Source organism: Eucyclogobius newberryi, unplaced genomic scaffold (genome assembly GCF_026437365.1).
Source record: "Eucyclogobius newberryi isolate DKJ021-1_F unplaced genomic scaffold, fEucNew1.0.hap1 SCAF_6, whole genome shotgun sequence".
Classification (NCBI taxonomy): Eukaryota; Metazoa; Chordata; class Actinopteri; order Gobiiformes; family Gobiidae; genus Eucyclogobius; species Eucyclogobius newberryi.
This window is the reverse complement of record NW_027316278.1, coordinates 14729985-14755917: the sequence shown is the minus strand read 5'-3', so window position 1 is coordinate 14755917 and position 25933 is coordinate 14729985. Positions and strand designations below refer to the sequence as shown.

The 25933-nt window shown below is 40.1% G+C and overlaps 3 protein-coding genes across 5 annotated transcripts; 1 reads left to right on the top strand and 2 right to left on the bottom strand.

The window, feature by feature from the left end:
• The first annotated feature begins 7035 nt into the window (after nucleotides 1-7035).
• ccdc92 (coiled-coil domain containing 92) lies at nucleotides 7036-12988 on the top strand. Of its 3 annotated transcripts, none has more exons than XM_072432963.1 (4): nucleotides 7036-7254; nucleotides 9201-9371; nucleotides 9915-9956; nucleotides 11366-12988. In XM_072432963.1, exons 2-4 carry the CDS (start codon nucleotides 9236-9238, stop codon nucleotides 12160-12162), a joined length of 975 nt encoding a protein of 324 aa, XP_072289064.1. In that variant the 5' UTR covers nucleotides 7036-7254; nucleotides 9201-9235; the 3' UTR covers nucleotides 12163-12988. The 3 variants fall into 3 exon arrangements, with proteins under 3 accessions (XP_072289064.1, XP_072289065.1, XP_072289063.1); XM_072432964.1 differs by having other exon boundaries at nucleotides 9191-9371; nucleotides 11369-12988; XM_072432962.1 differs by having other exon boundaries at nucleotides 9191-9371.
• Nucleotides 12989-13123: 135 nt separating this feature from the next.
• Nucleotides 13124-16123, bottom strand: chmp7 (charged multivesicular body protein 7). The gene is made up of 10 exons (XM_072432957.1): nucleotides 15584-16123; nucleotides 15104-15275; nucleotides 14848-15033; nucleotides 14628-14761; nucleotides 14512-14560; nucleotides 14276-14395; nucleotides 14115-14213; nucleotides 13984-14041; nucleotides 13680-13901; nucleotides 13124-13605 (listed from the first exon to the last, which is right to left on the bottom strand). Exons 1-10 carry the CDS (start codon nucleotides 15844-15846, stop codon nucleotides 13553-13555), a joined length of 1356 nt encoding a protein of 451 aa, XP_072289058.1. The 5' UTR covers nucleotides 15847-16123; the 3' UTR covers nucleotides 13124-13552.
• Nucleotides 16124-18161: 2038 nt separating this feature from the next.
• lgi3 (leucine-rich repeat LGI family, member 3) lies at nucleotides 18162-25726 on the bottom strand. Its single transcript, XM_072433443.1, has 9 exons — nucleotides 25336-25726; nucleotides 23931-24002; nucleotides 23486-23557; nucleotides 21179-21250; nucleotides 21005-21076; nucleotides 20757-20926; nucleotides 20217-20381; nucleotides 20064-20154; nucleotides 18162-19926 (listed from the first exon to the last, which is right to left on the bottom strand). Exons 1-9 carry the CDS (start codon nucleotides 25524-25526, stop codon nucleotides 19197-19199), a joined length of 1635 nt encoding a protein of 544 aa, XP_072289544.1. The 5' UTR covers nucleotides 25527-25726; the 3' UTR covers nucleotides 18162-19196.
• Between the last annotated feature and the right edge of the window lie 207 nt (nucleotides 25727-25933).

Genomic DNA, 25933 nt, shown 5'->3' with positions numbered 1-25933 from the left:
TGTGAAGCACTTTGAATTGCCTTGGATTGTGCTCTACGAATAAAACTTGCCCTGAAATAAACAACAATAATTAAACATTATACTGATGATACTTGCATAAAAGCAACTGTCCAAAGTTGTCACTACTACTACTACTACTACTACTACTACTACTACTACTACTACTACTACTACTAAACTAATAAAATAAAACAATAAACTTTTTTGTTTTTTACTGCTGCAAACTGTGCAAGCTAAGTGTCAAGAAGATGCTGGATTTGTGGCTTTGAGACTCAACAGTTTCCATTCAGACAAGAAATACTTACAGAGAGATGTAGACACAATAAAAGTTATCTTATAGACAAAACAAAATGAAAGTACTGCTGAGAATTTACATGTTTTGACTGACAGATATAATTCCCAAATCTAACTTTGTACTATAAAGTTAAATATCTCTTATTTCCGGGTCACGCAGTGCATACTTCTATCATTACTACTACTATCACTACTATCCTTTTTTCTTTTTTTAAAGTAATATAAAGAGAGTATTTTTTCCACAAAGTGCAATTAGATAACATTCATGAGAAAAGTCACTTGTCAGTTAATTAAGCCTATTCTACGATATACTCAGTGCCTGGCTCTTTATCTGTTTGTTTGCAGTAACAGGAGACATCTAGTGGTCTGAGCCCTGGTAACATATCGGCCTCACAAGTTTTGGCTGGTGAAAATCTCCTCGAAAACCGTTTAATTGTACTTGATTGCAGCTCTCTCGTTTGTCCTGCTCTGGTCGAGAGGGACTCCTATCGGGGCGAGTTGAGGGCTGAGCTTCAAAGCAGGCGGTCTGTCTAAACCTCCCAAAACATTTGCACACTGCCAATCAAAACCCACATCTCAGACATACTGGCTGTGCTGACACTTCTGACTACTGTTGTTTTTCAAAAGGCTGATGGACAGAGCCGTGGCTGTGAGTGGAGGGAGCTTCCAGATAGTGTGACGAGTGGGAGACAGCGTGTGGGCTACTTGGGGACACATGGCCTGCTGACACTGTTTTAATATGTTTGAACTGGCTCAGGAGTTAGAGTTGGCTGCCCTCGCCGCTCAACTTTAATTACACTCCTTCTGCAAGTGTGTTTTTCCGCCACGACCCCTCGCCTTTAAGATGCTGTTGTTCCATCATGTTTGTCACGGCTACTTTAACTTTCCTCTGGTACTTTTTCTTTTGACAACTTAGACAATGTTGAGGGAGTTTTTGTTGTCGTGGATAATCGTCCGTTTTGTTATTTTGTTTTTGCGATTTGCATGCGAGTGAGTTGTTGAATTGTCCCTGTTAAATCAAATAAGTTACCGGTTGGTCTTTCAATAGACTAGTCGGATTAAAAAACACAAGACTGTAAACCAATACCTGATGTAACCTGTTTATTATGTTATTATACCTGTTTATTATTATATGTGTTGTGTTATGTGTTGTATTGTACATGTGTATTTCTGTTTGTCCTGTAACAGATATAGAAGTTGTGAACATTTCTTGCTGTACTGGAAACAAACTTTGTGGCCATTAATAGATGATTGGCATTGGGATTGTTTTAAATATTTCTTCAGCTGTAGTTTCCTTAATAAAAAGTTACAGAGAAAGGCACTAATGTATGTATATCTCTACCTTATATGCATTTAAGAATAAGTCATTAACACAGCTGAGGCTTAAACATTTTACAAACTAAAAGGTAAAAAGCCTTGAACCCTGTGTTTGACGTGTGGGCCTGAAAATGCAGGGGCCCCTTGTTAGCTATAAACTCACAGCTGAAGCGTCGGCCTGAACGCTGGGTTTATAGGGATGACTGTTTCCCATGACAGAGGGCTTCTTGTGTCGGTTGCTGAGACGAGGGGCTGAGGGGGCTGAGAGGGGCTGAGGAGGGGTGTGGCGGTGCTCACCATGCGCCCGACTCTGAAGTGGGTCACTGCCGTCACTGCAGAGGCTGAACACATGCAGCACGTGCACCTGAACAAACATACAGGGGAGTGAAAACAGAGAAGTGAAACGTCACCAACTAAACCTCTAATTAAACTGGAATAAAGGAATCATAGTTCTAGTTGAAAGGCAATTAAGGCCAAGACAAGACTGTTCAATATTTCCCAGATGTCACAGTAGGTCCAAGTTGAAGGACGTCCCACATTGACCTTTACGTTCTCTTTTGAGTTTAGTGATATGAGTATGCACAGCCGATGTCTCCAGTGTATTCAGCGACATATTCTGCATTTCTGTTTTTTCGCCATTGTTCCATTTCATTCTGCAGCTCTCGTGCTGACAATGGGAAAGATGTCTGTTCCCCTTCTATATGCATCCACTGGTTCTCTTAAAACACCTCTTTATTCTTCAGTAAAAACAAAAACTCAACACTGTCTGCTCCTGAGAAAGACAGTACCAAAGACTACACTGAAAATACACATTCCAATCCAAGAGACTCCTGAAATAAAAGTTATCAAGAGTTGATCCACAGGAGAGTTTAATATTTAATGTAGGTCTGCACCTGACTAAACAGACCACTGTGGATTTTGGACTTCACCTTTAATTGAAATTTACCACAGACCGTGCACATGTGATGTGAAGAGATCACACACACAAGACTCCATATTGTTGAAGTATTTGCATGTTGTTTATCGAAATACTTGCTACATCGACACTCAATGGCAGCCACAGGCCATCATTTCCACAGTAATAGTAGGTTTACCTGAGTAATGATGTGTCTCCTCCTGTACAGCCCGGACCAGCCCGGACTAACCTCGATGAACTCTGCTGCTGCATCAAACAGACACAAAACATTTTGTACTGAGCCTTCAACACCAGCACAGAAAACCGTTCATCTTGAAGGTGGTAAGCCAACTTTTTCTTGTGATTGAGATAAAAGCTGGAGCCAATCCTTTTTCTAGTAAATTTAGAAGTCCCCCCATATATAGTCACACAATGAGACTATTGTGTGCTGTCTAAAACTAAAACTACAGTATTTTGGAAGTAAGAGCAGAAAGCAGTGCTACAATTGGCTGAGCTTGGCGGTCCGCCCCAGCTTCACTTCTCAACTTAAAAAAAGCAGTTCATCCATGCAAGACGCCCGTAAATGTATGCATGTGAATATTAACAATGTGCCAAAGGGTTTGTAAGCAATAGGGACTATTTAGAAAGATTTAGATGCATGTACGTCCTCCTTTTGTGATTGGACAATCAGGCAGCTTTAACTAAAAGCGGTCGTTTTTACAGCAAGAGTGAAATTTGGTTTCATTCAAATTGATTTAGTCAAGGAAAAGTAAATTGCAAAAATGCTTTAACAGATACAGTCAATGAATAACACAATATGTATGTTTATTTTGTTGATTTGTGGTCTTCAGTGTGTACAGTATGTTGATAATTCCTCTGCTGTTCCCAGAAACTACCATGCAGCAACTGATGAGGCTTGCAGAGGGACAGAATGGCAGTTTGCGCACTTGAGAATGGTTTGGGAGCTGGCTGGAACAGATTGTGGACTGTGCAAGGTAAATGCTGGAGAAGAATGAACAAATTCAACTGTCCTATTCAATTAGGCGTTTTTCAAACCACGGATTGTGATTCCTCTCACTGCGGCTCCCCACAGTTATTGGACACGATTGCAACAACATGTGAACATTCTTCAGTGGCATTAGAAAATATTTGGAGAGGGAGTGAGTGGTGAAGAAACCCAAGACATAAACAAAGAGAGCAAGAGTGAGAAAGGGAGAGAGGAGGAAAGAGAGAGGGGACAACCTGCCAACAGGGGCTGAGACTGTGAGGAATGTGAGCAAAATAAATACAGCCCCTCTCCACAGTCTGCCTCACCTGCTCACTGACCAACCTTAAGCTCTGAGAAGCACTGTTACCAAGGCGTTTCACACAAACAATTATCATTAGGTTGGAAATTTGTTCGCCATCAACATTACAGTTAACAACCCACTCTAGAATTATGTTTATTCTGTGTATTTAAGGTTTTAGAGGTGGGAAAAAGACTAACACAAAACCAAGTATAAGCAAAATAATGTTATGAGGGGAAAAATATAGGTAACCACTCCAAAATCTGACTACTCAAAAACTGGCACATGAGTTTTGCTTATGGTCTCAGAAAGAACAGTTCCAGCTCTGACATTGCAAGCTGTGCATACTTTCCACCGTGCAAGGTTAAAAATATTACTCTTACATAACATTGAAGCCTTTGTCTAACACGTTCACGATGATTTTGCGTAACTGGGTCTACGTTGAATGCTTCAGGGTATGTATGCAAAGTAAAATATTGATATTAAACTCACAACACTGACAGCATTTGATTTATTAACAGCTCCATTTTAGCAGGAGCAGAAATAAAGGAGTCACATGAGATTTATGAGTGAGATTATTACTAAAACGCCTCGGGAAATAAAGTGATATTCACAGGCGCTATAAATTTGACTTACTCCAAATTATAGTTACTGAATGAAACACAAAGTTAAAATGTGATATGTTTTCTTAAGCTGTATATTTGTGTAGAGACTGTGGGCACTGGGGAAGATGAGAAAAAGGCTTCATTCTGCACATTCTGCACTCTGGGCCTGCCACAGTTTGAAGCTCTGGTGCCTGTGCCTGAATGAAAATACAGAATGGAAGGAATTCCTGAAATGAAACTCAATCTCTGTCACTTACAGCAGTGAATGCAGTGGAGGAATCCTCATCCAGTTGGAAAGATCTTTAGCCATCAGAAAGATTGTGGTCACACATGGGCATGAAAGTGGCTTCAAAATGCAATCAGAATAATCACAACAAAGGGTTTCCAAAAAGCTGTAGTGGATGGAACATTATATAAGTGATATTTACATACTTTAACATTATTCACTGTCTGTTTTGCTCACTTCATTTTTGGAATTAATTAGAATAACACACATCTCTCAATACACTACAGTAGTATGTAAAAATGTCCACATTTTGGACAATTACAGCCTTGTTTCCATTTGTTTGCAATGAAGCGGTGCAGCTTTCCTCTTCTTGAAGATGATGCAGTATTGGGACTGAGGATGAAAATTAGTCCGGCACATTTACATGCTGTACAAACACATGAAACCTGATGTGCACTGTCCCATTTTACATGAAATAAACATAATCCAGAGCTTTGCTGTACTGACCAATCTGACCGCCCTTGGGTTTTGGGTTTCCCTCCAAGCAGCTGGTCCAAGATGCTCTGTGGTCTTCTTCTTTGAAAGAGGATAGTCCAGCGAGGCCCAGCCGTTCTTTCAGAGGAGGTTCGATTTAGAGCCAGGACAAACTGTCGCAGCTGAGCAGAGCAACAAGTGAACGCTTCTGTTAATGTAAAGAGGTGCTGCTGACAGCACGAGAGCAGCTGCGGGAACAATCTAATCATATTATGATTACAAATTCATACATCATCATTTTGTGCATCCACAGCCGCTCCCACCACAAAACTATGTCCTATTCTACTTTTGTACATGTAAGTGTCTGGCCCAAGGACACACTGCCAATTAGCAATGACAAACATGAGCAAACCCAACTGAGCTGTCCATAACTACCTCCTTATAACTAACCACTACTAAGTACTAAGGTTAGTCCAGCTGGGCAAGTAAAAATCCTGAAAACTGGCAGAAAATGCTCACAAAAAGCCCCAAACTCTTCAGATGTACATATTTAGGAAAGGAAAATGAAAGGGGGAACAATGCATATTAATAAACAAATTAATGGAGAAAATGAAATAAGACAGATTATTGCTTTGGCTGGTTTTATTCTCACCCACAGAGAATAAAACTCACTATTTACACAGACGTACGGCTGGACAGAAACAGGCAAATGAGGACAGTATCATGTTAGCTGGAGAGTGACAATTAGAAGACAATTCATCTGTATTGCACATGCCTAATGCACTGATTTGTATTGCACTGTTTTATTTATTTCTGCACAAACCCCTACTTCATTTTAACCAGGAGCTTAGATCAAAATAATATTGCAACATAAGCTCACACATTATTTAAATGTTTCTTAAAGGTTTGGAAACTTGAGCTTTCCCTCACTGAGAGTGGAATATTATTACATATCTGTGCTTAATTTGTGAGAAGAATTTGCCATGGCCACATGTGATTATTCACCAAGCAGAAAATGTTCCCAAACAGCCACATGGGGCCATGTCAGAGCTTCAGGATCACTAACCTGCAGTTCACCCCCTAAAAACGCTTTCCTTTCTACTTTACTCATCTTTTTTGGATGTATGCATTCAAATATTTAATAATTTCATATTCCAATAAATTAGCTTTTGAGTTGCTCAACTTCAGATGCTCAATGTACCCCTGCCTCCCCTTCTCACTTAAAGTCTAACAGCCCTATTCTATTTTTGTTTTCTATTTTTGTCTTTTTATAGCTTGAGCCTAAATCGTTCCAGTTTCAGTTGGCTCAATCATCACATTTAACCTGCTTTTTATAGGCCTTGAGTATAGACTGTACACAAGGCTGTTTGTGTATTTTTGCTTGACAATTCCTGTCCAAAAATCTAAATATTTCTTTGTTTTAAATTATTTATCGCTATGGAAATGGTCCTAATTTCCCTCTTAGTTGGACTTTCATTTTAAATTAAATGTGCCGTATTTTTGTTTCTTTTGTGTTTGGTGTTATGTTTATGAAAAAGGAAATGGTCTTAATTTCTCATCATTATGAAACACCTGGAATGTGTAGTTTGGCACACTTCAGGCCCCATGCAGACCAGTGCTACACACACACACACACACACACACACATGGAAGCCATGGATGTACTATTATAGTTCCACGGTTGAAGCACTTCTTCATCTTGTCACAAGATGGCGGCATTGTTGAAAATTTAATCATTCTGTTGCTATGGTGATGACGCTGTTCCTCACGGTTATTCCAAACTAGATCGGCTGCTTCACAAATTTGCAGTCACACTGTAAGTTGGATATTTTTGGGGTATTTTCTGTAAATGTAGATTCAAGCTGACTGTTACTTGTGTTTTTTAAGAAGTAAACGTTTAATAATCAATCAATAAAGCGTCCTGTATCCGGCTTCCCATAATGCACCGCTTTATTTTGTCTCGTATCTCAGGGAGATGATCGGGGACTGACACAGCCCTGCGCTCCTTTCGCCTGCCTAAGTGAACCCCTCTCTGCATCGGCCCCCCACAGAGATGCCAGACAGGAAAAGAGGCCCTTAGCCGCCCGGGCCCTTTGCTTTATGCAACATTGAATCAGCACCTTGAAGAAATTCGACGATTCTATTTTTAGCCCAAAGGTAAGCAGCCGAGGTAGCGTTAATGAACTGTTGCAGCCTCTATAGCTATGCATGCTAACTGCGAGCTAGCTCTCACAGACAGACCCTGTGGTACATTGTCACGAACGACATAAAAGCACTATACTGTGGTATTTAACCCGCTATTTGAATAGGGTGTGGGACTGTGTACAACTGTGTGGGGCTGTGTACAACTGTGGGACTGTAGGCTTTCATTACTTTCATTGATGTGAGCAGTCATTGGATCGTGGTTTGTTTGTTTGTTTGTTTATTTATTTGTTTGTTTGCCACTGTTTCACTTCCATGTCAACATTCTTAAGGGCACGTTATCTCATTACGATAGAATTTGGTAACTATATTACACACAGACTATTGAGCTGCTTGAATAGGAGTGTGCTGTTAGATGTTATTTGAGTTTGCTGAGGTTTGTACGTGTTGTTTTGGGCTGGACAGCTCCTCCCTAGTGTTTAACTCTAGTGCAAGGACAGAGTATGACCGCAGCATACAGGCCACGAGAGTCCCCCAGCAGCAGGCCTGTGCGTGCTGTGCAAAGCTTAGATCGGGCTCCTAACAGCTGTAGAAGAATGAAAGGGTCATCATCTGAGCCGGATGCCCTTGAACAAGTTTATAACGTCATTTAAAGTAATGAGCTGCGAGCCACGAGCCGCGGTGTCTTTCGGGTGCTGTCCGCAATGCAGGTGCTGAAATCTGAAGTGCGGGAAGAATCGAGCATCTCCCACACACAAACAAACCATACAAACCATACTACCATGTCCATTGCATTTGTTACGTGTGAAAGTTTTCATGAGGTGCTTTGATGGAGTGTAATGTTGCATATGATTATGCCTATGCCTTTTATCATTAATAATAACACATATACTCTCCTGATCACAACAGACATGAGCAGTGCTTACAGTTGTTGTGGAGGTAATCGACTTGCTATTGGCTTGTGTTGTGCTGCAGCTCATTGAATATTTATGGCCACTTTATGAGGAAATGTTGAGAGTTTGTTGAGAAAGAGGAGACAATAATTGTCTTGAAGTATAAATAATTATTTTTTGCTTATTATTTGAAATGATCTGAACAGAATACTGATTCAAACTCGTTTGTATTCACAACGTATTGACAACACTCATCATGACATGATGTCATTGAGGCTGAGGTCACAACTTTGAAAATGGAAAAGCATCTAGAGCTATTCCAGGACTGGGCTGGGATGAGAGCATAGTTTGCAGTGCAGGGTTTATCGGAATGACTCCACATTAGTCATGCATTATAGATTATCCCTTCAGTTATGACATACTCCATTGGAATAGGGGACATTGTCTAATACATTTGCATATAGTCAGGCGGAAGGGGAAGTTGTCTACTGAAGTATTGTGGCATACATTATTGATGTTAGTGAGCTGATGATGTAAGAGTGAGGCGCTCTGATGTTTTATTGACGCACACGTCCATATGGAGCAGAAGATGTTTTCTGGGTAGAATTTAGTGCTCTCTCTCGGCTCTGAGCTGTTGCAGTTTGTGCCATTGTTGAAAAAACACAATGTTTATTTCCTTCTTTTTGTGACTTTAGAGGCAGAGACCTAAATCAGTCCAATTTATGCCACACCCAGTAACTTTGTGTCCAGCCATATGACCTCAAATCAATAATAGGCCTTAACATTGTTATTGTCTTACCCAGACGCTCTTCAAAGCATAATGTTAGCGTTCTCCATTAAACAATAACACAGGCCGTAGGGCACATGGTCCTTCACAATTCGATATAATACACAATACATGGCAAATCAGTATTGTTTCAAATAAATGTTTCGTTTTGTTTTTTTAACTTTCTCTACACATTTAGTAGACAACAGTGAGAAGGAGCATCCGCACTTCCAAATCTAACGAGTCTTCTTTTTTCTGTGAACGTTGGTGTGTCCATTGTCTCCATCCCCAGTGTCTTTAAGTTGCTTGGCTGCGATTTGGTGAAGCACAATCAACTATGGCGTCTGCAAATGTTAGCCTGGAAAATCAGCTTCAGAGTGCACAGAAAAACCTGCTCTTCCTCCAGCAGGACCACGCCAGCACTTTAAAGGGCTTGCACGCCGAGATCCAGAGGCTCCAACAACAGTGCACAGGTAACTTCTCTTGTACAGTATGCTAGTATATTGTCAACCATGTGCTTTTTGGTTTAAATGTCTCAGTGAAAGTTAGAATCTGTAGAACTATGGGCAATGTTATAATTATTATTTCAAACTCTTGCTTACATTTTGATGAGGTTTATGAGTATAATAATTCCTGGAAGAATTGAATAAAATTGCCCTGCCTCACACCATATTCTTCCACCCAATGATGTTTTGTTGAAAGGCAGAGGAAAGGTTAATATGCTTTCTACTCTGTTGTTGCTTAACTGCAAAATGTGTATTGATTATTCCAACAGTAACGATACACTTAGCTGTAATTTGAACCACGTAAAGAGGCTCAGGGCACAAGAAAAGTGGAGTTTCAGCTCTGTATCCTTGCCTAACCTGCTCTTAAATCCACTGCTGAACTCTGTAATCTTGTTAAATCCATAGTTCTCAGAACGGGAAAGTGACAAACTCCTTTTAGTGTTGATCGTTCTGTCTGTATCCTGTGAACTCTGACCTGCTGTGTCCTCAAAGCCTCCTCTCTGTCCACAGACCTGACATATGAGCTCACTGTGAGGAGCTGCGATCCTTCAGGTAACTCCACCTCATCACGCTGCACTGGCCAGAACTACAGCAGCATGTTTTAGTGCCTCACCTGTAAATGAACAAAACTATGGACATTCAGTCAATATTTGCTTTTATACGTGCTCTGTGCAGTGACACTTACATTTACATATTTTTATTTGGGTTTGTTTTCTTCTCGAGGATGACAAGAGTAATACAGTGCAGTACAATTAAAAGAAGAAGAAAATCATAAACCATCACGTATGAAAAAAACACATTAAAAAAAGGATCAGTATCATTACAGAAGCTCACTTTACATGATGTTCTGCATTCTGGCCTCTGAGTGGAGAGGAATGTCACAGCAGCATTGTGGCGTTCCCACCCCTCACCCAGCCCTGCCTCCCACACGTTTCTATGGTCAGGCGCTACACACACCGCTACATTGGACCAATCCAGTTACTGTCCAGTCAGAGTCATTGGCCTCTTGTAATTTATTTACTGCGTTTGAGTGACCGCAGGGATCTGTTTTACTGAGCAGGAAGCACGCTGAATATAAAGCGGGTCAGGGCATTCTTGTATTGCTGGTGTTGGCTGGTTTAGAAGTGAGCAGAACCCTTAATGTCCCCATTTAGCTGCACTATCATGTTAGGGTGAGACGTTGCAGAGACTGGAGTGCAGGAAATGAGATTATCTGTCACAGAGCTAATGCACAACCTGCTTAGGCTGGCAGGGTTCAGCTGTTCTCGCTATGGTCTAAAATGCTCCTTTCCTGGGCTCCACCCCTTAGTATACGGAGCAATAGTGATGTTTCTTTTTATAGGCCTGTACTCTGAGATTGTATGGATACAGTGTGAGGGCGTGGTGTAGGCAAAAGCCATAAGCGAAATGTGAGACAGGAGCTTTTTCCCCAACCACAAATGGCTCCCAATAGGATCATAGTGTCTCTCTCTGAAAGACTGTCCCGCCTCATGTCTGCATCTGATTCACTAATGATTATTCTAGTCTTGGTCCAGGCTTCTGGGTGTGTTTAAATTGCACATTTGTCTCTTATCTCAGCCGAGGTTGAACTTTCCCAAGTATTTTGCTAATGGTGCATTTAAGACATACTCAGTTGTTATTCTTTAGAGTTTGTTACTTAAAATAACACTATTGGAATCACTATACCTTGTAAACCTAAACAATGTCTCCAATTAGCAATAGTCACAAGGCAATGAAGGCATACACACAAAATGCTTTATCGTAAATCCATTTACGGCCTCTTAAAAGTAACGTAAACTCAATAATATAGTTTGATTATTTAAATGTTCAGGTCCCTTACTACATTCATCTTGTATTGGCCCTTAACATAAAATGTCGTTTTATGTTTCTTATTCATGTTTGTATAGGGTTAACATCAAATTTAAATAACGTGGTTTAATTAAATCTATATTTTCTTTTAGCAGACAATGGTGAGGCCCGGTGCAAGGAGCTGCAGAAACGGTGTGAAGAGCTGGAGGCCGAGCTGAAGAAGAAGGAGGAGGAGAACACAGAGCTGCTGAGGGACTTGGAGCAAAAGAACGCCATGATCTCTGTGCTGGAGAACACCATCAAAGAGCGAGAGAAGAAGTATCTGGAGGAGCTGAAGATGAAAAGTCATAAACTGGCCGTTCTGTCGGGAGAGTTGGAGCAGCGGGCCAGCACCATCGCGTACCTCACCTCGCAGCTCCACGCCACAAAGAAAAAACTCCTGGCCGGCAGTTCCTCTGAGGCCAGTCCCAACGTCAGCCCCGTCACCTCCTACAAACCCAGCCCTCCCCTGGCCAAAGACAGGCAGCCCGAAACCCCCCGACGCCGCATGAAGAAGAGCCTGTCCCAGCCGCTGCACCCGGAGCTCACAGAGGTGTACCGGGCCGGACAGGAGGGGCGGAGGATGGTGCTGCGCGAGCCCCTCGACGCCATGCCCGACCCCACCCCCTTCCTTCAGGCCGGCAGGGACTCTCCTGAGCCACAGGTGATGCGCGAACGTCCCGCGGTCATCCCTCCCATTGCACCTTCAGCCGGTGCCACGGCCAGTCCTCGTCACAGCCCTGCGCGGGACCGGCAGTACAGGGCGCACGTCGGAGTGGCACACCGGATCCCCCACGGTGCCCCTCCTACCCTCGCCCCACCACAAGCCGAGCTGGAGACTCTGGCTGTGGACCAGGTCAACGAGGACAAGGTGGTCCGTAAACGCTCAGGAGTGGACCGGACAGTTTAAACCCTTATGCACACATCTACTGTATACACTCAAGTGTAGGAGCAGAAAGAAGCCTGACCCACTGTGTAGCCTGCTTTTTACGCAACACGCAATATTTAGAACAAAAAGAAAAATCACATTTAGATTTTTGACATTAAAAGACTACTACAAAGCATGCCAAATGTTGCTGAACCACTGAGATCCTGTATCATACACTTTCTTGCTTCTGCTTTTCACAATTTAGTTCAATGTCGTGCATAAACCAATTTTCAGCCAAAAATCAGCATCAGTGCCTCCTCAGTCGGCTCAACTGTAGACAAGCTGTGTAATGTAGTCAACGCTTAGTACTCTTCACAATATCGCTGTCTGTTTTTTATAAACATATCAAAATACAGAAGATACTTCTAATATTGCTAACTTCTTAGGGTAGATTTAAAGCAAATAATCTTTTCTTGACCTGTCTGACCTTAATGTTTGTGAAAACTGTATGTTATATAGATACGAGCCGCATATTGTGCAACGGAGTGTGTTGTTTTGAATCTCTGATGCAGTATGACCGGGAGAGGAGTGGAGACGCATGTGTGAGAGGCCCGAGAGAAAGTACATGGTTGGGCTGTAAATGATGGTATTTGTGATACCAGGGCATTTTTTAAAAACACTGTAATTTTGTGATATTAATATAATGGTACTTTATAAAGCCTGTGCATTTTTAATGATTTTTTTAATTTATTGTCTAAAGGGAAATGACCTGGCACTAAACAAACATCAACATAATTATAACTTAATATGCTTTTCACAGTCATTGTTCTTTGATGATCAAGTCTATACAATAAAGCAATGCCTTTGATTTGCCTTCTTGTCTTATTGTATATTCTTAGTACAACTTTTAAGTAGTTCAACCTATAGCCACTAGGTGTCCACTAGCGTAGCACTTAGAACTCAACCAACAATGATTAAAACCCAGAAGAAGACAAACCACGCGAACGATTAAAATATGATTTATTTAGACATTTGGATAGGCAGGCATTCCCCTCCAGAAGTGAGGGCCAGTGGCACGCAATAGTCAGTTAAAATATTTGGCATATGATGTGCTTTTCTTGTCCATTTACAGTTAGAAGGCCACCCAATATGCACTACTCCTGGCAAATACATGTGCAAAAACAGCAAACACCATGAAATACGACCACTTAGAAGACAAACTAAAACATTCTCATGAAGGCACCAAAAGCATGTTTAAATAGCTATATGTAGTTTGTGTAAATATCTGTTTAAAATGCAGTTTGGTGTACCTTCTTTATAAAAGCCTGATTATTTTCCTGATCTTGTTTTTATTACTCAACATTTAGACCCTGCAGTAAACATTCCTACTCGCTCAGATACTTATTTTGCTAGAAGGGACCTTGACCATTTGCTACTGTGCAAGCTCAAGTCTTTGGGCAGATGAAGTTTTCTTTTGTTGCAAACCTAAACAAAGGAAACAAAGTTAGATGTACCTTGCATTGTAATTGTTTCTAAGAGTCATCTGGATGTGGGCAGACCTGATTCAGTGAGGGTCAGATTATTGAGCTCCTCTTCCAGCTGCTCGTCTGTGATGGTCATGGGTCTTTGAGGCACAACAGGCAGAGAGTCGAGCAGGTCTGATCCCGGTGTGTCCCGGGGCAGTCGCTCTGAGGGGACTTCAGGTAAACCTGGGACAGCATCAGGCTGAGGCTCGTCTAGCAAAGACTTAAGCTCCTCCTCCAGGGCATCCATATCTTCATCTAAAACAAAATGCAATTACATTTACTTCTTGTTAAAGCATTTTATAGAGATGTCATAAGCTACATGTGCACGAGGACAAACCTGCACCGGACACACCACTAGAGAGAGCCTGGTTCACTTGGTCTTGAGTGTCACAAAGCTAATTAGAAGATGGAAAATATTTGTTATTATCAAAATAAAAGTAAATTGAAGTGCTAAAAATAAACAGCCACCTCCTGGATTTGATCCACCAGATTCTCAGCTCGCTCCACAGTTACATCCTTCAGAGAAAGTCTCAGAGCAGACAAGCCAGCCTGATACGCTTGTACGACCTGCTCAACACAGACATTATTGCACACAGCAGCTCAAGACTGTATATGTGTCTTTTTCTCACCATTTTATCAGTCTGTGACTGAGCTATTCTGTCCAGGATTCCTCTGATCGTCTCTAGTTTGGCAAATAAACTGTCAGCCTTTTTCTCAACACTCTTACGACCTCTTAGACATCTTAGGGCCTGTTTAACACACAGAAACGTACAGTTGTAGAATGTTATATACATAACATTCAATACTGTATGCAATATAACACTATTGTTAGACTTCATCACATAGTAATTCAATTCAATTTAACCTGAGATTTCTTTCCCTCCCGAAGTAGAAGCCTTGCTTCATCTTTGCATCTGCAAGAAAATTCAATGGAAGATCATTATGAAATTATTTAAGACAAAATCCAATTTAAAATCATACTTCTCAGCCTCAATGCCCAATTTTTCCACCCGCTCTCCGAGAAGCTTCTCACTGCGCTGGAGCTGGTAAATGCCAATGTCTATGTCATTGACCGGAGAGACTCGAGCCTGTCCAGACTGACTAAATTTAACAATCTGCATGAACACAGTCATACTAAATAGAATGAGTATGTTTTAGAGACAATAAACATATTTAGAACACAAACACTTGCACATTGCACCTTCTCGCCTTCGTGGATTGAGACCATCACTTGTTTGTCCCTCTGCAGCTGCAGTAGAGCCATGCAGAGGGTGCTCTCATCCGCACATACACCAGCTGAGAGGCTGCACAGCTCTTGAAACGAGAGGATTGAAGAGTTTGAAAGCTCACTGCTGCGATATGCTTTAAGTACTTCAGACGCTTTCTCCTAGTAAAAAGATGGTTAAACAATTATTAGAAATAATATCCAGAGAAGACGAAAGATGTCTTGACCTCACCTTAACTAGTTCAATGAGAACAAATGACTCCCCTAAAGGCACACGGCTGCTTCCCAGAAGAGTAGATAAGGTCCATTTGAGCGGCTTTACTAACAACAGCCCCACACCCCATGACAACCAGCTGCTGTCCACATTGGCAGCAAACTCTGACTCTCTTTGAAGCTTCCCACTCCTAAAAAATAAGAACAAGTTAGACAGTGATGATCAACTGAATTGGCAATGACAAGGGTTCAACAAGTTCAACTTCTATTTCTGAATGTTCCTTTTCAGTAAAGAAGAATCCCATCAAACTCTAGAGCCTAACTTCAAGTGCTTCACACATAAATGAAATGTTTGATCTTTTACATTTCTGCTTGGCAGCTGATAGTCATTCACTGTAAATGTTCGAACATCAACTTTAGAGTTAACTATCTGGCCTTGTCCCTTCAAGGCACTCTTAATTGAGTGTGAAATGCACCAAAATATAACAGTCACTCATACCTGGCCATGGACTGGAGCACTATAGGCAGACCCAGGGGACCTCTGCCTTTCCTCCTGAAGCTTTTGTTGAGTTCTTGCAGGTTGACACAGACGGAGCCCTCGTCTCTGCAGCTCTGAGTGATCAAACATGTCCAGAAGTCCATCTTACTGTCCCAGTCCGTGGTGTTTACTTCTCTGTTCTCCTTAAACTCAGAGAAAAGAAAATTCATCCGCTCGTCGTCATCCCACTCAGCTGGCAGGGACATTTTGGTGGATGTAGTCATTTTAAACTATTAAAAAATCAGTTTTGGTTTTGTTATGACAGCAACAGCGACTGTAGTTAGCTAACGTTAGCTTAGCCTTTCGAGCCGTGGCTTGTAGGAAATTACCCTTCACCTGAATAGTTTTCAACTAAATGTTAGGTTAGCACAGGCTGCTGACAAACCCAAACATTGTAAATGTTATCATGATATGACACGCGTTTTGTACTGCTCATTGCACAACACGGAAAAAACTTATCTATAAAATATCCATGATGTTTAGCAACGTTTGTGGCAGAATACAGTTCCGACGGATGGGGCGGTGCTAACGGTATCAAACGTGCGACTAAAGAGCATGCACCGCCCCAGACAAAAGGGCGGGCAAACCGAACGCACCAAAACAGAAGGTTTCCACGTATCCTGCGATGCAGAACCATGGATTTATTATATTATAGATGCAGAACCATGGATTTATTATATTATAGATGCAGAACCATGGATTTATTATATTATAGATGCAGAACCATGGATTTATTATATTATAGATGCAGAACCATGGATTTATTATATTATAGATGCAGAACCATGGATTTATTATATTATAGATGCAGAACCATGGATTTATTATATTATAGATGCAGAACCATGGATCTATTATATTATAGATGCAGAACCATGGATTTATTATATTATAGATGCAGAACCATGGATTTATTATATTATAGATGCAGAACCATGGATTTATTATATTATAGATGCAGAACCATGGATTTATTATATTATAGATGCAGAACCATGGATTTATTATATTATAGATGCAGAACCATGGATCTATTATATTATAGAATCAGAACCATGGATCTATTATATTATAGATGCAGAACCATGGATTTATTATATTATAGATGCAGAACCATGGATTTATTATATTATTGATGCAGAACCATGGATTTATTATATTATTGATGCAGAACCATGGATTTATTATAGATGCAGAACCATGGATCTATTATATTATAGATGCAGAACCATGGATTTATTATATTATAGATGCAGAACCATGGATCTATTATATTATTGATACAGAACCATGGATTTATTATATTATTGATGCAGAACCATGGATTAATTATAGATGCAGAACCATGGATCTATTATATTATAGATGCAGAACCATGGATTTATTATATTATAGATGCAGAACCATGGATTTATTATGTTATAGATGCAGAACCATGGATCTATTATATTATAGATGCAGAACCATGGATTTATTATATTATAGATGCAGAACCATGGATCTATTATATTATAGATGCAGAACCATGGATCTATTATATTATTGATACAGAACCATGGATCTATTATATTATAGATGCAGAACCATGGATCTATTATATTATTGATGCAGAACCATGGATTTATTATATTATAGCTGCAGAACCATGGAACTATTATATTATTGATACAGAACCATGGATTTATTATATTATAGATGCAGAACCATGGATCTATTATATTATTGATGCAGAACCATGAATCTATTATATTATAGATGCAGAACCATGGATTTATTATATTATAGCTGCAGAACCATGGATCTATTATATTATAGATGCAGAACCATGGATCTATTATATTATAGATGCAGAACCATGGATTTATTATATTATAGCTGCAGAACCATGGATCTATTATATTATAGATGCAGAACCATGGATTTATTATATTATAGATGCAGAACCATGGATCTATTATATTACTGATGCAGAACATGTTGTTTTCAGGGTCTAGAATGGGATTATGTCATACTCTCACGTGGGGGGCAAGAGCCAAATTTATCTATTGATAACGTTGTATTTTGCCATGAAATATCTACGTTCATTCAGAAATCTTTAATCTGATGGTTTCTATTAGTGGCTAGACAGACATTGCGTAACTGCTGGATTTCAGATATGATCGACATTCTTTTGGCCAATATCAATACAGATGCATATTTATGCTGTAATGGGCAAGACATGCTTATTTGTAGAGCACAATTAATACACAAAGCAATTCAAAGTGCTTCACACAACACTTTGAAGCCTATACTTTTATTTATTTTTAATTTCCCTGTGTGCCAAAAATACATGACAACTATGTACAACCAAATATACTTGGCACTTTGTCCATTTAGTGAGTCTTTTATGTTAGTATGTATTTTTAGTAGATTATCTTATAACTCAAAGGATCAAAAAACGAGACCAATATTTGAGTCAACATTTCATTTGAGCTCTTTATCTGGATATATTTTATTAAAATATTCATGCAAACTTACGGCAATAATGCTGAACTTACATTTGGACAATCACAGAGAGCTTTAAACACATCCATCATTGCATTATTTTAGGCCACCTCTCTCACATAAGGACAATCAACATACACAAAAGCAAAAAGTACACAGAAATAGCACTTTGCTGGTCTATTTTTTCTGTGTATGAAGATCCTAGTCAATGTCATAACAGTCATATTCACATCTCTGATTCATTATTGCACACCAAATATCCTCAATTGTTTTCAAAAGTATTGACCCTTGAAAAGTTTGTAAAAAGGCATTAAAATTTCCTGCATGGTAGAAACTGGAGGGCACAAGTGAAGTAGATCATAAGGATATTAGCCTCAGAATAAAAATCAGGGTGGATTTGTCAAATGAAAGCCACTCAGCTATGTACAAGTAATATCAGAGTATAGTTAGAAAACATGTACAAAGGCATTATGTTTCATGTTTGTTATTAGAATACGCAATTATCATATTTGGTGAGGGCAAAATCTAGATTTTATTTTATTTTATTGGGAAATAAAATTAAATTGTATCTACCTTAAATTCCACTTTTTGTGAAGCTAAAATAGAATTTGGATTTGATGTCATCTAATTGAAAATGTATTTTCGATTTGCCTCCAGTTTCCTCCAGTAGGGAATTTTGGAACCTCTGATGACATAACATTTCAAGCGGTCTTATTTTACTATATTCATGGATATAAGGTATAGGTACATGTCATCCAGCATCATGCACTTGGTTCCACAGTTCCCTGTGGAGTATGCACATTAGGGAAAGGATTAGTCGATGCCCATGCACGACATTGTTCACATTAGTCAGGTTAATAGCACATATGCTGCTGCAATTGGCACTTATAGTAGGCTACATGTTAAATACATGTATATGGTATTTTGTTGTTACGTGAGACGGTGCATATTAATCCAAAACATTACCATATTACCATTTTGGCGCTAATTTATTTGGCACATGTTCAAGGTAACTTTTTGTCTGTCTGTAATATATGTAACATCTGTAACATCGGTAACATCGGTAACATCGGTAACATCGGTAACATGCCTACTTGGCACTGAGATCCACCAATAGGTGCTGATAGGCCAAGGTATTGCCTTTGAAACTGGCTGCCAGCAAAATGTCCTTGTTGTCCACAGATATCAAGCTAAAAGCCCGCGGTGCTCTCATGTTAAGCTCTTGGAAGGGCTGGAAGCGCTGAGTAAGGTCGTCCCACAAATACACCCTGGAGAAGGAGAAATCACTGCCTAGGATGAGGTACTGTCTTGGGCCTACAGTGAACGGATACACCACCATTGAGCCACGGGAGGGTAAAGTCTGAATCTCCACAAAACGCTGGCCTTCCCAACGCATGATTTTAGAGTCACCAATAAAGCGAGTGAGGCAAAGATACAAGGCTCTCCTCACCCAAAAGTGCTTCACCATCTGTACATCAGCCATTTCTGTGATTTGGGAGTGGAAAGTGAACTGCTTTTGGCTACGGTTCCACTGGTAGACTATTGGGGGCTGTGAGGCACTAGACAGGATTAGGTGAGGCTTCCCCCCAGCGTCAATGAACTCCACGTGCGTGTCCCGGTGCCAGGGGTGAAGCGACTGGTGGGAGTAGAAGCCGTTGCTGTTCCATCGGTAAATACTGGTGGAGCCGGCTTTGGAGCTGTCTGCGACCACAAAGTACCACTCTCCGTCCAGTAAGAAAGTCTCCACGAAGTTGGGTTTGCGCACTCGAGTTGTGTCAATATCCTGGATTTTGATAAAACGTTGAGGGCCCTCTTCCCATCTGGGTCAATGATGTCAGCAAAAAGACAGTACTGTTAGGCTGAGAATATCAAACTTGAACAAAACCATGAACTACACTGGTAATGTCTGGTATGCCTGATGTAAATGTTACTGTAAAATGACGAGTGCAAATCTTACTTGTAAATGTGAGATCCACCAAACAACTGAGCCACCACCATGTGCAGAGTGTTGTTTATCACCACCGGTTTGCAGTACACGGCAGAGCGAGCTGTAAAAATGTCACATAAACGTCACAAACTGCAGATTTTGCTCACTCTGTATGAATCTTACAGGTGATGTTGTGGAACCTCCTGAAGACCATCTCCACGTGATCCCACACATAGACCGCGCAGTATCCTGAATCAGGCTGCGCGAACGTCACAAACTGATCGTCGTTGAAGTCATAGGACTCCACTGACACCGAGTGGAAGCGGAAGGTTTCATACACTGCAAAATCTACAGGGAGGAGATACAAAAACATACAAAAAGGGTGCAATTTTTGACGGAATCAGCGTTTGTCCAGTGTAGGATGAATATGAAAACTGTATCAAGTATATTTCTACAACAGATAGTGACGTTTTAAGCCAGTATTTTATTATTTTAGTCCTTTTCCATGGCTCATAAATGCTTGCCTTTGGTATAGACTTCATTTAATTTCTTTTCATCCTTGTATTAGACCTGTGTATCTCTGGTTGAAGCCCTGTGAACACATTGTCCTTATTGTTTTTGCTTTTTGAGATTATTTTGAATCATTCTATAGATTAGACATGTTAGCTTTAGTTAAAAAATACAACTTGGCAAACAATATATCAGCCATTGGACTGAACTTACCAGCGCTGATGCAGTTGAAGTCTCGAGGGGCTAGATCATGCACTCTGCGCCCCTGAAACTCAAAAGGGCTGGCGCAGTAAACGGCAGGAACTGTGGTGTTGGTTTTCTCTATCCAGTCCACGAGCCACTTGATTTTACAGTCACAAAGGAAAGAGTTCCCTCGCAAGTCTCTGATAATAAAAAACAACAACAACATGACGACAAATTTGACATGGATAAATTGCGAACCGTTCAATTGGCAGACTTACAAATCAGTCAGAATGTCGAGGTTTTTGAAGAGGTCTCTGGGCAGCGTCTGTAGGTTGTTGTTTGAAAGAGAACTGGAAATACAGGGGAAAAAACAGGACACAATTGTGATGTTGTCATGGTAATTAGACCAAATGAAAGTGGAACATAGTGTTGCTAACTGATCAAATACTCACAGATGTGTCAGTGACTTTAGTCCTCTGAAGGTGTGCTTGGAAAGAGCCTGGATGTCATTGTTCTCGATAAATCTGTGAAAACATCAGATGTCATAACTCATCAGAAACAGTGGTGTAGTTTGAGTTTCAACCAGGTCGATGGTAAAACGATCATATTGTCCAATCCAGGAAGGGCATCTGGAATACAAAAGTGGCTGTGGTGGCAAATGGTGACTCCCAATGAAAAAGATGAATAAATACACAAATCAATGTTTACATATTATTGTTACAGAAGAAATATTCTGGCATGACATGATCTGAGCTGAACCGGAAGATACAAATAAAAAGATCACAAAATTGCCATATGTATATATTTAGGGCTGATTGATTAACATGTCAATTGTTTCTCTTGATTGATAATTGATTAGTTGTTTAGATTGTGTGACTATGAGAATTAGAAACAACAAAATGAAGCCAAAGAGATGCCACTTGAGTACAAGTGTATTTTTTAAAAACACACACAAAAAACGACTCTTTTCTTGCATTGTTTTGGTTGTAATTTCTGCTTTGTCTGAGTCATAAAACCCTCTCTCAAAACATGGCATTCACATATAGTCTATGTATAGTTCAGAAAACAATGACTTATTTCAATCATCAATTAGTTGCAATAAATGGACTAACTTGCCTCAGCTCTAATTAAAACATAGTGTAAATAAACAGCTCATTCTCTACAGACTTTGGCGCATTATTTGCTTCTTTTAAGGACAAACTCAGATGTGACGGCGCAGACAGTTTGTCAGCATCATTTGATCCTGGTTTTGTCCGCACTCCAGATCAGGAAAATAAAGGAGCAGCGTTTCTGAAGCCGTTTGAGAAGATGGAGTCATTAGCATTCACAGCGGGTCGAGCCGGTTATGGCATCGATGCAGATGTCTGATGGGCTGCAGCCAAAGCCCCACAGAGACCTGGGGGGGGGCACATCAGCGAACTACTTTATGGGCCTCATCAATTCACACACGGCACACTCAGCTTTATCACAGCACGCAGAGCCAGCGGGGTAATGCAAGTTTACTTCTTTATTTCTGCTTTTCTTTGCCAGACAACGGCTAATAATACAAGTTTGCACCTTTGTCAAATCAGAATTTTTTTTACGATAATTATGTCTGGGACGAAACGCTTTCGATACAATGTGCTGCGGTTTCAATAAATTGCGGTACACGATGTTTTGTGATTCACTATTAAAGAGCATTGCAATAGTTTCCTCATAATAAATGAAAACAAATTCAAACATGTATGGCCCAATCTTATTAGGAACTACAATAATTTGCCCTGAATGAACACACAAGTGAAGTAACTGTACACTTGTTTATTTATTTATTAATCTTTATTTAACCAGGTAAGAACCCATTGAGATCGAGACGTCTTTTACAAGAGTGACATGGGACCTGGGGAATTATCAGTCTAATTTGTAAAAGAGCAAATGTCTTAAAGACTGGGGTTGTAGGTCATACTTACCTTTTTTTAATCAATCAGCACCAAAGATACATTAACAACACTGATACCAACACCAGCTTTGCCTGTAACTTAAAGTCAGCAAACGCATATGTACACGTAAAATAAAACCACATGGAAGTCAATTCTACAATATTTAATCATGGTGATAGTACTCTTTATTGTCCTGCAGATTTCATCACTATAACTGTGAAAGCAGTGAAAACCTGCAGTTTTATCATATACAAGATGTCCATAAAGTATTGTGATATGGTTTCTAGGTTTCTAATACGATACAACAAACCATGTGACAGCATTTTGTCCCAGCCCTAATAATAATAATAATAATAATAATAATAATAATAATAATAATAATAATAATGCAACTTAGGGAATAGGTTCATCATACAAAGCATGTTAAAGCGTTCTGGGGGTATCAGTATAAGGTATTTTATAAAAAAAATGCACTTGATTTTTTTAATTTTTCAAATATAGAGAGAAAAGACAAAAAAACAAACAGACATCCACCAAAAACAGAGCAAAAAAAGAGCAATCAAGACATACAGATCACAAAGAAAACGTCCCACTTAGTCCACAGTCTGTCAAATTTGTCTATTTTCAAATTCAGTCTAAAAGTGATCCTTTCCATTTTACGAATGTCCAAAGTAATGTCTGTCCCAGTATAAAGTATTTTAATACAAAACTAGTTGAGTTAGAATAAAAAAGACATGTTAGCAGTTAGTTCAAGTTGACTTGCTTGGTTCAACGTGGCTTGAGCAGTCCCAATTTCATTCAAAGGTCAAATGTGATCAGAGATAATGTGTTGGTGATACTCACAAGTACTGAAGGTGAGAGAGCCCTGCAAAGGCATCATCGTTTACCATGGTGAACGTGTTTGAGTTGAGTAGCCTGCCACAATAACAAAGAAAAATAACATTATTGCACGTAGAGTATTGCATCATCACTTGTTTACGATTGTGGAAAACAACAGATGCAGTTCATAATATAATTTTACAAACAATTGACAGCAGCAGAAAACAGACAAGGTTGGAGGAGACAATGGTCGCTTTGTGTTTTGGAGCAGAGCTGAGCGGTGTTTGGTGACAATGAGCACAGAGGCTGTTATTACTGCTCTGTCACCACTGTTTTCAGAAACCATTCATTCAAGTAGCATTCAAGAGCATCAAGTGTGGTCATTGTCGCTGTAACGAAACCCCGTCCAGCACAAGGCACCATGATAATAAATCACCCGTTTTATAGATAGTTCAGTTCTTATACTTACAAAAACTGCAGAAGTTTAAGATGTGAGAATGCTCCCTCTGGAATTGTGGTGAAAGCTGCATTTACCATCGTCCTGTCAAAATAAAAGCATGTCATATGATGAACATAGCTAATTGAACGAAGAAAACAGGGATGTCAAGATTATTAGGCTAATTGTGATTATTTAGGTCACAATACAATCATAAAGACTAAAAAAATGATAATCATGACATTTTAGAAGACAATTTAAAGAAAGGGGATAATGTGTTAACTAAATTATGTCTTTTTAAGTTCAATTAAAAGAAATGTGACGATTTTAGAAGCAAAATTAAGTCCTTTTTGCTCAGGCTTTGCTTAAAAAAGTAAACATGAATGTAAAGTGCTTTTTCATTTGGCCGTCAAATGATCATTCAGAAGGTTTGATTTCATAAAGCAGCGGTAATGTGTTTAGAAATCAAGCAGGAAAGAACATTTAGGATTTTATTGTCACTTTGGTCGTGATGTTAATAATCCCAAATAATCGTGGAATAGCTGTTTATTCTCTCAATAGTCGTTAGGCTAAAATGAGAAATGGTGACATCCCTTGAAGAGACTTTAAAAAAGACAAATCACAATTTCATATCTCCAGCCACGTTGCCTGATTTCCCTTGTACAGTCTAAAGTTCAAACATCTAATCAAAACTAAGCCATAACTTCCACTGTTCTTCTTTATGGCCGTCATAAATATGTTCCGGTGTGGATCTTTATTTACCTTGTCCAATTAGACTAATAATCATTTCACGAGCCACCACATTGAGTGACAGGGCCTTTGTGAGCTCTGAACACATAAATCTCTCACTTTCATTATGCATGCTCCATTTAGTGTTCTTCTGTGGCTCTGGAAGATTGGCTCTCTCAGAAGGGAGAGCTGCACCAGAGGATGGATCTATTGTTAGAATGACTCCCTGGAGAGACACATTTTACCACCACTGCGTTCCCTAAGATATTTCTATTATAGTCGTCACCAAAGCAATGAAAGTTATTAAACACTAAGTAATTCTAATGGAATTAACCAGTTCAAATTAGACAGAGTTTCACAAAGTGTTTTAAGAAATGTGAGCCATATTAGAAAAACTTTTTGCAGCTCTCGTTGTAGCGTGATGAATTAGGTTTTAATCCCACATATTTCACATTTACACATTGAAACTGTTGAAGTATAGACCTATTATTTACTCATATATTCAAATGCTTGATTATGTTGCAGTCTACCCAAACAAACACGATTAAAATGCATTGTTATCTTGAAGTCTGGTATTACAACAGTCTCTTTTGCATCCTTAGAGTCTTGCCATTAGACATATCCATATTTTAGGCACGCATTAGACATATCCATCTCTTATGCATGCACTCAATCTCGTTTAGACTTTAGCCGTTGCAGATAAACTCACAGAGAGATGATGCCAGGCGGGAAGCTCTTGGGGATTGTTTTGGTGTCCACGCAGAACGCGCTGTCTTTGGTGCAGGAGCAGGTCGCGGGGCAGCGGGGGATCTTGGCTTTCTTCGAGCTCACCTCCTCCAGGTAAAGCACAAAGAGCACAACTAAAAGCCCCGCCATCCATCTCGGACCGCGCCTCGGCATCCTTGAAGTTCTTCCTCAAGTTGACAGCCGGCTTGGTTTAAGGAAGGAGTGATGGAGAGACGGAGGAGAGAAGGAGGAGAGAGGGAGGAGGTGGTGCTGATGATGGGAGTGCGGGCGATGCAGCTGTTTCGATGGTGGCGCGTCTTTAGAGAGCGGCTGGAGCTGAGGATGGCACACTGCGGGAATGACGAGCTCGAGGACCCGCGCGCTGCCTCGCTCACAATCAATAATTCACCATCTCAGCCACGCAAAGGCAGGGGAGAGGGGCCCAAACACCCCTGCACGCTGTACATCACTTTTACAGGCTGCAGCCTCTTGCATATGAGTGACACTCTACTGTGGCTCACTCAATATTATTCTCAAAACTATTCTAAGCATTAGGTAGTAAGACATGAATAAACTTAGTA